Source organism: Ascidiella aspersa, chromosome 4 (assembly GCF_963924565.1).
Source record: "Ascidiella aspersa chromosome 4, kaAscAspe10.2, whole genome shotgun sequence".
Lineage (NCBI taxonomy): Eukaryota > Metazoa > Chordata > Ascidiacea > Phlebobranchia > Ascidiidae > Ascidiella > Ascidiella aspersa.
The window spans coordinates 5811754-5823939 of record NC_139450.1 but is presented as its reverse complement, the minus strand read 5'-3'; the positions used below and the strand labels follow the sequence as shown (position 1 = coordinate 5823939).

At 37.7% G+C, this 12186-nt stretch overlaps 1 protein-coding gene across 1 annotated transcript; it reads right to left on the bottom strand.

Annotated features, from left to right (window-relative positions):
* Positions 1-38: 38 nt before the first annotated feature.
* Positions 39-12186, bottom strand: LOC146146830 (crystal protein-like). Its single transcript, XM_083387096.1, has 12 exons — positions 12008-12186; positions 11076-11196; positions 10401-10599; positions 9705-9835; positions 8998-9203; positions 7893-8151; positions 6865-7028; positions 5332-5502; positions 3479-3605; positions 2766-2917; positions 991-1092; positions 39-108 (listed from the first exon to the last, which is right to left on the bottom strand). The coding sequence occupies exons 1-12, from the start codon at positions 12184-12186 to the stop codon at positions 39-41; spliced, it is 1881 nt and encodes a 626-aa protein (XP_083243222.1).

The following is a 12186-nucleotide window of genomic DNA, read 5'->3' as shown; positions in this document are numbered from 1 at the left end:
GGCGACATCAATGCGATTTCATGAAACCGCTTCAAGCATCAAAACTCGGATGACGACATAACACAAGCTGAATCATCTCTATACACACCAGACAACAAAAAGATGGAACTAAAAGAAAGATTGATTCAACTTGAGATGTGTTGAAACTAAAGGTTTGAAAGTTTAGGAAAGTTACCCAATTTGGGGTTACCTATACTATTAACTGATGTTCACAAAAGGTCTTATAATGCAATTTGCAGTTGTGCTTTGATCCGTAAAATCTCATCTCTGTGACGTGGGACTTAAATAAATCTCGCATATAAGTAATTTATCAGTAAATAACCATTTTGATCGTATTACACAGCATGTTGCATTATACACTGCTTGTTGCGCCGTGTGAACCTTTAAATGGGGTTATGATAATTCAAATTACACCGTTACAGGTTAAAAATTTACCAACCAAATGGAGGTATTTAATAAATAAACTCAGCTACTAATTGATCATCAGATGATATTTCACATTTGTCAAGAAACTGTGTAAGAAATCGTGTCAAGAACCCGTGTACAAAATATGGAGCAAAAAAAAACGATTTGTTCAGCGTATGACCGTTATGTGATCTTAAGTAGGCATATATTTCAATCGGACATCCGTCTGTTTTGTGGCCGCTGCTGTTGGATTCGATTGACTGGATCTTGATCGGGTTCTTGGCAATTTGGCCTGACACTGAGTTTGTTTGAAAACAAGACAAAACTGATGATATAACTTGGTGGAATCTCAAACTGTCGATCGCGTATAATTTATTACATCAAAATGTGGGTGAATAAAAACGAAAATGTGGAAGAATGCCGTGTAATGTAAAACAGATTTGTCCTTTTCCATTTGCCTTTTGGTCTGACGGCAATAATATCCAGATATAACCTGAAGTCGGTCCTTGTGTTCTATAAGCATTTTTGAGCGACTTTCGATCGTTTATGTATATGGCGATATAACCGGGAGCGACCAGAAATAACCTGAAGCTGTTGTTTGACGTAAGAGTGAGCAAAAAGTAGCAAGCCGCTTTTTCACTGGCCACAAACAAGTGCAGAATGCAAACGCTGCTGGCGCCGTAATACCTGTAAAGCGTAATAGCCGAAGTCAATGTTTCGAAACGTATGTGTCATCACTAAATTTCGGTTTCGTAAGAGAATATATTTGAGTAAATGTGAATCATAACTCTATACAACTGAAGCCGTGTTTGTCGAAAGAACGGTAAGTGTGCCCTTGGTTTAAACAGAAAGGGCTGCCAACTACGACTATACGTTGGCCTATTCCCCACTGCCGAGTCTGATGTGCGCCTGCCCAGTGCAAAATTTCGAAACCGGCAATTTGATATAAGTTACGGTGGAATAGTATATATGGGTAAATGTTTTCTTACCATGTATTGTGTGTTACGTAAATAAGTGAAATACAGGTTATAGAGTCGGAGCAGGATTAGGGACTCGGACCCTGGTTAAAATTGTTATGACAAGGATTTGACTTTGAATTGACTTGCTTTATTATGACTGAAGCGGGACTTGACTTGTTACTCATCACAGAAGGCTTTGTTACAAATGACTTGACTGGGAAATACTTAAACATTAAGGACGAGCCGTTTACAAAGCTATACCCTTAGGAAAATATATTTGTACGCAGCTCTCATGATGTTCCCGTAAACTAGCTTAGGCTTACCTCCCGCATTGAATGTTACAAAAATCAAAATTAGGATAATAACTTTAACGATCAACCCGTTTCATCATACGTTTCAGTATATCTATAATTATAATTACAAATGCTGCATAAAAAATAGAAGACAGTTTTAATTTATTAAGTTGTGATTTATATACTAATTTGTGGTAAACCAGAGATGTAAAGCCTAATCTTTCCGCTTATTTTTTAAAGGGTAGATAAATAGGTCTACGCCAAGAAGCCAAAAAGAGCTACTTGAAAACAAATTCATTCGTTTCTCATTTTTAATTACAAGATTTAACATTGGGTTTAAAATTTTCCAAAAAAATCTGTTATATCCTTTATTACAAATGTGAATATTTACCTAAAAATTTATTGACACGAAAGTGATAAAATATAGGTTCAAAACTCAGACGAATACTTTAAGAAATCGGCGATTTACTGCATTTTAAAAACAGAGGTTCTTTGGTTTAATTATGCGTCGCGACGCTCTGGTACGAGGTCGCTGCACAAGGATTTACTTCCTATCTGAAAAGAGTTTATCTGAAAAGAGTTGCTGCAGTAAAATGTTTGCGAATTCTATTAACCCCTGAGATGTGTATTCAAACTCTTTGTTATGAAAAATGCACAGCTATGCATTTCCGATACAAAAAGCAATCAATCATTGAAAATTAGATATAAACTCGTTTCAAATTCAACAGAACTTTCCTAGAGCGCCGCATAAAAAATGTGGACAACCACCGATATCAATTCTTGAATAATTCTCGTTGAATACACTTACCACCTACCATTAGTGCCTTCTTTCTATGTTGAAAATGAATAAAGAGTTATTCGAAGCGTTCAAAGTGATACGTACTTCTGTATGGGCTTTGATATTATTTTTTGTTGAGAAAATGACTTTTTCAAAACCAAGCACGCTATAGCAGTCGAGTATACGCATTACAGATAATAACAATTAATACGCGACGGTCACACCTTTTAAGAAAATAAAAGCGAAAATGCAATGCCAAGTAAAATGAGACAGTTCGATGCTGGAATGGCAAGAGCGACGCTCGTTGTATGAGGAGTCGTGCTACTCAACGTCGGCACATCAATTGGCAGAGTCGTATGTGGCGTTATGTTGACGAAAATGCCGATGGAATCCCAGAAATCGCAGACTTGATCGAGATAGTCCTGTTCAATCTCTGTCGCTGGGGCCTTGATACGGATGCTGGGCCACTGGCCGTTGGACGACTTCAAGAAGATAAATCGAATTAGAATTTAAAAAAGATAAACGAACAATTTAAAATAGCTGGATAAGCTGTTATAAATGCGCCATGTGCAAGTTGTAAAAGCTGTGGTTCCATCTCACCAAAAAGGAAGGTTATGAAAGGGCTATTTTTTATTGGTGCTCTCTAACCAAAGGTAACAAGTGTGACTGAACTGTAAAGTGTTATAACTGCATTTGAATTTAAAATGGTTACGAAGTTTAATCTTTTTTTCACTTGACATAAAGCTTATTTTATAAATAAAAGTAAAAACTTTCACTTGAAATGAACCAAAGCCAACTAAATATAATATAAACAAGGTCACGTTTTATCTGATAAATATCATGAAACAAACGAAAATGCTTTTTATTTTTTTAACGATCGTTTGACAAAAAAAAACAGAAGCTTGATTCTTGGGACCTAAAAAATATGTTTATTGCTGAGAAGATGAAAAGGGGTTTTGACGGCCAGTGTACCTGCTTCGTTCAAACCGACGCTTGGTAAATCAATGACCGAAAACTGTTGTAAATATTCCTACATAACCTACTTTAAAGTAAGGTGGCCACGACGTGGGACCCTCTGCAGGCGTATCAGGAAATCCGGTTCTCGCAAAGTTCCCCCAAAAGTGGCTAAATCTGTCTTGGACGTAATCGTCGGCATCGTTTGGCTCGTACCTGAATATCATTGTTAATAACTAATGTGGCCGGGCTGAAATAACATAATATATATTTCTTTAAAAAATTTCTGATCCTGGTTTTACTCGGATTTTGAAACTTCGAGTTTTATTGTTTTTATACGCGGCAGCGGAACAGTGACCGACAAGCAGAAACCTGCTGCCAATTGTTTTGGATTCCATAATGATACGCCTTTTTATATGAACGAATATCATTTTTTATAACCAATTTGGCGAGGCAAATTAAGCCGGCACCCGTTTGCAAATGGAAAGTTTGGGTAACGGGGTAACATCGCCGTATGAAATAAGATGTCGTTAACAGTGCATTACAAAGATACAGTATCGCTTTAATACGTTTTAGACTTCGATTTTATATGAAAATAAATAATGTTATGGATATTTATAAAGAATTGATTAATATTATAACTCTCCTGACGTGCCACGAACACCAACTTTATATAACTGCAATACATGTCACTGGAAGTCTATTGAGTTCCATCTGGTGTTGTCGATGTTTGGCATGCGAAGCATAAAATAGTTGGATCCAAAATAAAAATAAGAATTTTCAGTCAGCACATCAAAAATTGCTAACTGTAAAACAGTGAGGCTATTTGAAATATTTTAAAATACCGACAACCTTGTATCTTTATAGAATTTGCCCCACCAGGCAAAATATTAATAGAAAGATACTAAGTCAACGCTAAGAACACTTGGCTTGCTACGCTCGCCCGGATCTCTAAAATCACCTAAAACTCTTGGGTCTAAAAGGAGAAGCGATGTGACTTTGGTGGGCTCCTTTTACGTTTGATTGAATGCCTGTAGAGAAGTGACGAGTATGGTAGTTTGGTCGCGTTAGGAACTTCTGTAGATTAACCAATGTCGAATATTGAACCAACACGTTAAAACAGTTTTTGGGATTTCGCCGAAGGGAGTTTCATTTCTCGTAAATATTTGACCACGCTATGGTACAGCCACCAAACGCATATAGCTTTAATTAGGGAGTCCGATAGTATCGGGTTGGAGCCGATACCATGCAGTTGCCAAGCGGTAGTATCGGTGCCGATCCGATAACAAATTAATACAACAATTTCCGCCACAATTTGCGATGCAACGCAGCGATCATATTGTAAAAGGTACACAACCTTTTCAAAACATAGGTTAGCAACTGGCGATAACTAAAGCAGTTTTGGTCTAAATAAATGAAAATGACCGTTTAATGCAGCATTTGACGATGGTTGTCGAGCAAATCATTTCCACGAACTGAAATCAAACAAATGCCTTTAACATAAAACGTCATACTTAATTTCAGCAATTAGGGTCTTTTTGTATAATACCTATTATAAACATATTGTTCGTCCGACAAATATTTTTGAATAATTATAATGTGTCAACGTTCAATGACCTATTAGAAAAAAATAATTGTTCAAAAAATATACCAGAAACCCTTAATAATTGATCTGTAGTTCTGTACACAATCAGCAATAGGCTCAAAGGGTTGTCATATAGCTCAGCCACCCACAACACTTGGTTAGGAATATTCCATCTTAACAGTTTCGATATTTAGTAGTGCGCGTGCAATTTTGTCTATTTTGAATTTTAAGCATAGTTAGTGACGTAATTTGGTTGGAAATAGAATCACGATATACTTTGAGCCTAAAGTATCGGTTTTCGGTAGGGGAACAAGTATCGGACATACAAGTTATAATATTACAGACGCGGTCTCGCACCCGATCAGATAGGAGGTTCGGAAGACCAGCGGCAGCTCGTTAGCGTGGAGTGCTAGTCCACAAAACTGCGGCTCCATTATGTCCGGACAGGTTGGACCAGACAGAGCGTGCTCGTCTGTGTAGAGATAAACAGGCGACGGCTGACCCCCGTCGGCAGTTGCTTGAACCAACCTGAAGAAAATAGGGTTAAGTATATAACGTTTTTTGGGCAGAACTTTAAGAAGTAATATTTGTGCATTTTTTCTGTAAATTAACAAGAAGAAAAATACTACACGACTTGTCTAAAAATTGCTGCTTTCGCCTTGCATTATGGTTACCAAATATAACAGCTATATACCCATGTGTTAAAAAATGCCAAAAATGTGACCCATTGGCGTTGCGTATCGAAAAACGATGCTGCAACATAAGTGCTCATAAGTGTTGTGAAGTGGGTTTGACAAGAATTTATCATCTAGTTGGGTTGGGGATATTTATAATTAGATCCATAAAAAGTACTTAAGAATCGCTACTAAACCAGGCCCAGTGACCAGCTGCGTAAAAAAAAATAAAATATTGAGATATTAGGATAGAATCGCATATTACAAATTGGAGGATTTTAAATATACAGAAAAACAAAACCTATTTCACAAATATTTTTCTTTTGAAACTTTGTGTCGGCATGGACTCTAAAAAGTCCTTGAAAGTATTTTTTCTCTACGTTTTCGCATTTAAATTTCTCTGCTATATTTTCACCAAAATGTGGTTGCGGCATTGTTTGTTTTTGTTTTTCTGTTATACGGTCACGTTGTGGTTTATCCATTGGCTTACGATTTATCAGTTTATAAACTAAAAATTAAAACATCTAAATGGTAAAAAACGCAATAAGCCTCTGTTTTAACAATGCAAGTCATTCTCAATATGAAAGTTCAAGAAAATTTTCATTCAGCAAGGCAAAAGCCTCACCACCTAAGGTGTAGCCAATACAAAGACTGTGTGAAAATGTCAACTCTGTAACTTCACAACTTTCGGAGATAGTGCTCTGAAAAAATCTCGGCGCTTTCAATTCGCTCAGATTACGTATAAATACCACCAGCGCTGCGGAGTCGGAGTCGGACTCGGGACTCGGGACTCGAGGAGTCGGTTGTTTTTGCTGGAGTCGGACTCAGGACTCGGGACTCGAGTAAGACCTTGTAAAACAACCCGAGTCCCTAGTCCGACATGCGCATGCGCAATACCGAATTTTAAAACTGACATGGCCGCCAAATGGAAATTGTAAAGGTGGAATATTATATGGCGGAATATTTTCCAACCATGTATTGTGAGTGAATGAATTATACGACACCCCTATAAGTGGATTGCTGAATATCCACGTTATTTTAGTCAGGTAAATTGGTGAAATACAGGCTGTAGAGTCCGGGCCGGACTCGGGACTCGAAACAATCGTACCTTTGACCGGAGCCGGACTCGGTACTCGGGAGTCGGAATCGGGTTTATTTTTTTGGCCAGAGTCGGGTTATTTTTAACCGACTCCGCAGCCCTGAATACCACACATACCTTGCCAAAGTGCGGGTTGGACAGTCGAACAGCACGTGACTCATTTCGTCCGTGAGAACTCTACGATAACTCGGAACTGTTTCGGCATCTTGGATGTAGAACTTTTCGTAAGCTGCGGTGGCAAGTGGCCCGATGGTCGTTCCAAGGATTTTATTGTTAAGCTCCTGCACAATGAATACTGTTTATTGCGATGCATCGTCAAGAAAATTATGAATAAAGTAAAAACAGGAATTCGTAGTCTTATTTGTACGCTCAATAGCTATATGGAGGTAAAAGCAAGTAATTTATCTTTTTTTGTATTTTGGCGGGACATCCAGAAAATAACAACCAACAGAGAAAAATATTTATCCAAGCCGCATAATAACTCCTGCATTAGTAATAACATGATATAGATTTGCACTTGAAATGGTCCTCTTATGCTGCTTGTTCTATGCGCAATGCTCATGTAGACTATATAGCAGGGGTGGCCAACACGCGGTTCGCTAGCCGCATGCGGCTCTTCACCCAGTTTTATGCGGCTCTTTACGTTCATGTTGCACAATTATGATATCTTTGAATGTGTCGATTTCATTTGGCAAAGTTATATATAGTCTTCTTCTAAATGAAATAATTGTCTATTTAACCGAATAAAGGCACGCTTTTTCACGTTTCGTGCGATCGCTTTGTGGAAGTGAGCAAGAAATACAGTGATAGGCTATTCTTTTCTTTCCATGTGTGTGAGGTGTGGCTCTTTGCGGTCAACCAAGTAAGAAATGCGGCTCTTGTTGTCTGACTGTTTGGCCACCCCTGCTATACAGTGTTCGCTATACGTGGGCGTGATAAGTTACATTCCCTGATGAGGCTTTTTGGGTAGGTAGCCGAAACCTCGGACAAACGAATAAATACTAAAATAACTTATTTCCAGTAAGTGTATTCTGTACATATTCTTTCTTCTCAAATGCTTTATATTTACCAAAAAGTATGTTATGGAGTTAGTATGCCTCCAGTTGCTACTCGTTTAAGTTGCTTTCAGCTCGTTTATTTCTTACAGCGAACGCCGACGCATTGATGTTGGTCTCCTGGTAAATGACATCGACGTGGCCCCACTCGTCCGCCATTGTTCCAATGATCATTTCCTTGTCCGTGTTCCACCTCCCCTCCTGGAAGAGCAACAGTGGTTGATCCTTGAACTCCTCAGCGTCGATCACCGGCCGAAAGGGCTCAATGTAGTCGCTCATTTTTCCTCGTTTCCAGGCCGCGGCACTCAACACCGAATTCAGGTTGACTAGAGTGACCGGATCAGCATTTCTGCAAACAAGTAAGGTTGATTTTGGGCAATTTTGCTGGAATAATCATTTTGTATTTCACTTGGTAAGTTTTAAATTGAAAAGGTAGATAAATTCATGAAATAAGTGCAAACGTATCCCTGTACCTAAGTAACTAAATTTGCGCCTAATAAATGTGGCTGCATAATAACAATGTATAGTCAATAAAGTTGTGCTAGCGACTTTTTGCTAATTACATTAAAGATCACCATTGTTTCCTTTGCCAGTTCTTTCATAGTACCTTGCTACAATTAACCTGGAGGTAACAATGAACAGCTGATTATTCATGTGACTTTTGTAAATTCCGCGTCCTATTGTTTAGCCGCGAATTTGAGGCGTGTACGCAATAACGTCGTTTTAAAAACAAATGCCTCGCGTAACATTTAAATGTTTTACGGTAGTCTTTTGTTTACTCCCAAATCGTTTGGTGAATATGTTTGCTGCTTTCACATAACGACAAATTTAAGGTTAGAAGTATTGTCGTACATTAAAATAGAACTTGATGCCGACCCCGTGTAATTTAAGCAATTTAAATGTTATATAACCTATACTCAAACCCCCAAGGTACTTAATTAAGTCCGTAAACCGCATTTCTTAAGTCTTTAAAGTGTGTCGTAAAAACCGGCAAAAAGTAATTATTTTACAAAGTAAATTAACTAACATACAGTTATAACGTAGACACCATCGGCCCGCATAACAAACAGAATTCCAGCTTTTTTACAGATATAGTAGGACCAAGCAAAAATCTTTTTTGCATTTCTAAGTCCGCGAAAGAATCCTTGCATACAAAAGGGTTTATATACCCTACACAAATACTAAACCAAAAAACCTCAAGCATTCCAATCCGGACGAAGTGTTGCATTTAAGATGGCCGAGTAGTTCGCGCGTCGTATTCAGTGCGCGTTCAGGGGTCGGGTATCGAAACCCGGCAGGATCACTTTGCAGAATGGCTCGTTTAAACATTGGCTTGCTCGTTTCGGACAACAGATGGAACATCACCGCCTGAGCTCCGGCGCTGTTGCCCATCAATGTAACCTGACGTCAAAAATAATGGTTTGAATGTGTGGACAACTTCGGTCTTTGCAATTAAATGTGGGTTTCAATTAAGGGTGATTTGCTTTAGATTGTTGCGACACCTTAATAAAGGTAATTCATATAATTTAGAGAATAATGTACTCTGCCTTTAAACAGCCAAAAAAGTCTCTTATAGCTCGGAAATTCTCAATTTCTCATAAAAGGACTGAGTTTGATTAAAGCGCTCAAACAATTGTTAATTTATACAAATGTAAGTTACGCGTCTTATAACGTGATTGACATCTTAAACATGATTTGTAACTGCGGCCTTGACATATTCTTAAATATTTCGATTAAGCTAAGTCACCTTGATAATATTATAAATATATGTAGAAACAAAATAGTTTTTGGCATTATATTGTAACTATTGGCCTACTACTATTAGATCGTAAGGATGTTAAATATTTATAAATAGTAATCAGAAAAAAAAACTGTTCGGATTATATATAAAAAATATTTTACGCTAGATTTGTCGCCGCTGAAGTATTCAATGTTGTCCTGGATCCAGCGAAGAGCTAACTGCTGGTCCTTAAATCCCTGGTTTCCGTTTAACTTGGTGTCACCTTCTTCGTAAACTAAAAATCCCATAGGCCCTGAAAAACAGAAACATAGAACAAAATCAGTTTTGTGGGTGATATATGGCCACGTTTTGTGTGAAGGTTTTGATTTGGAAACCGTCAAGAAATTTTAAGGTGTAAAAATAAGCATTTTACAACCAAACGCTCCTACAGTCACAGAAGGTAAATCCTCGGTGATCATTAATAAATGCGCAGTATTTTAAAATGTGCAAGATATTTCAGGGATACAAGAGAAAAATTCTTAATTACAACAAAATTATTGTGCATTCGAGTATTATTTGTTTCATCCTAATCGCTATTGTACAGGCTACCGAACGAAGAATAATATTTTAATTATTATCTATCTCTGAAGTCCTTTGAAAAAGTAAAAATATTAATAAAAAGTGTTTTGTACTTTTCATCTGTCTCCCAAGAAAAAAATAAAAGCGAGATTCCTATAAAAATAACTTGATATAAACGTTTTTAAAGCGTAGAGAAATAATTGTGCTATTCGCCGAACACGCAATGCGAAAATTTGGTATGACCATAAAATAAAAGAGTATGAATTCTATTTGTCAAAGCCTTCTATACTTTGTCAAACCTAGTCGGTAGTTGATGGACACCAGTATCGTGTCGGTTGCATTTGCGAACCACCTTCCGTCGTAAAGCAAGTCAGTGCCAGAACCCCAGCTGAAGCTGCCTCCGTGTATGTTAACGATCACTGGAAGGAGTGTTTCCTTACTGGAAAGGTCAACGGTCGACGGAACGTGTACGTTTAGTACGAGGCAGTCCTCGGAAAACTATATACGACGACAAAAACTGAATCTTGGACGAAATTATTTGTTCTAGTTATTTATCATTTAGAGCCGCATACCATATTTTTTGTAGCTTAACAAACGATTTTGACAATATCACAAGTGTAACTAGTACGTTAAACAACATATCTTGAACAAATATGCATACAAAACTTAAAGTAAAATTAGCTAAGAATATAAAGAAAAACACTGTTTGGAGAAAAAAATCGAATGAATACAGTTCCTAATATATAAGCTTAGTGTGTTGTTTCCCTGTCTTGCCCTCCAACAGCACACAACAAAACTCTTCAACGATATAGAGATTTTGTAGTTTGGGCGACATATAGGTTATCAAAAAAAATCTATATTTAATTCGGTTATTTGAACGAATATTCCCCGTAGTGTCTTCCAAATAACCTGTTTTTTATCTGTGTCTGAATAACAAGTTGATTTATTAGTTAAACGTTTAATGCTCCACTTACAACAGCTTTGCATGTTCCTGATGTGTTGCAAGTGACTCCCTTCGGTTGGTGGCACATCAGAAAATCCGGAACGGTGGCGTTAATTTCACCTCGGTAGGCGATTGGTTCAGAATTCATGAATCTGATAGAAACAGGTTGAGTTGACTGGTAGTTTAAAAACAATAGATATATTTGAAATGTTAATGTTATATTGGTGCCTGTAGACCGTGATTTTGCCATATATCTAACTTATACTAACTCAACATCAAAATTTATTTCACTTCAAAGCGAATTCCTAGCTTTTAAAGGTGACTTCAGAAATTAATTGTAAGTTCAGGTGTTTGGCGTTTGTTTCATGAGTGATATTTTACGTGTTAACAATGCAAAATTAGTTTTGTTTAATAACCTGGTAGAGGGTTCAAGTCGCTTTAAATTATTTTACTTTGTGTAACAAATGTTTGTTGGCTTTATTTTGGCAAGGATTTAACCTAAACTATACAGTGCTATGTATTGCCCCAAATTTAGACGGTTATCATAGAAATAAAAATGCCAAAGTGCAGGCGAAGTTTCGCTTCATGTGACTATCGCATTACTGTCAGGTATGCGTCATCAGATTAAACTTAATCACCACCCTGGGTGAAATACAAACATAGTTGATCAACAACGCACGTTTAAAGCCATGCATTTGTTAGTGAAAAACAACTCTTGTTTGAATTGCATGGCGCATGTACTATGGATAAGCCACGTTTCATTGACTAGCATTTTGGCGTGTTTTAAGTGAGATTAATGCATAATAGAATAGCACAAAAATATTTTAAAATTATCAACTAGAAGCCACAGAAGTCAAGCATCAATCATTCGGCTCATTTGGCCATAAGTTCCGCGCAAACGTTTCAAACGAAATCCATTTCCAATGCACTTGAGCAACCCTAAACGAAAAGTCTCTAATTTACCTTTGCGGCGCCTCGGCGTAAGGGATGCTGTAGAAGCTGTAGGCCTCCGGAAACCTTGCACCCGTCACCATCCCGCTGGTCGTGTTCACACGAGGCCCATCGGCCGCTATTGCTTCCGAAATTGCTACAACAAGAAACGCTAGTACCGAGATAAACGCGAAAATCGCTTTCGGGAACAT

Excerpts from the sequence above, each read along its gene's own strand:
- LOC146146830 (XM_083387096.1), bottom strand. The coding sequence starts at position 12,186 with ATGTTCCCGAAAGCGATTTTCGCGTTTATCTCGGTACTAGCGTTTCTT. Across the intron at positions 11,197-12,007 it reads TACGCCGAGGCGCCGCAAAG|ATTCATGAATTCTGAACCAA; the intron begins GTAAATTAGAGA and ends TGTTTCTATCAG. Across the intron at positions 8,152-8,997 it reads TCCGGATTGGAATGCTTGAG|AAATGCTGATCCGGTCACTC; the intron begins GTTTTTTGGTTT and ends ACTTGTTTGCAG.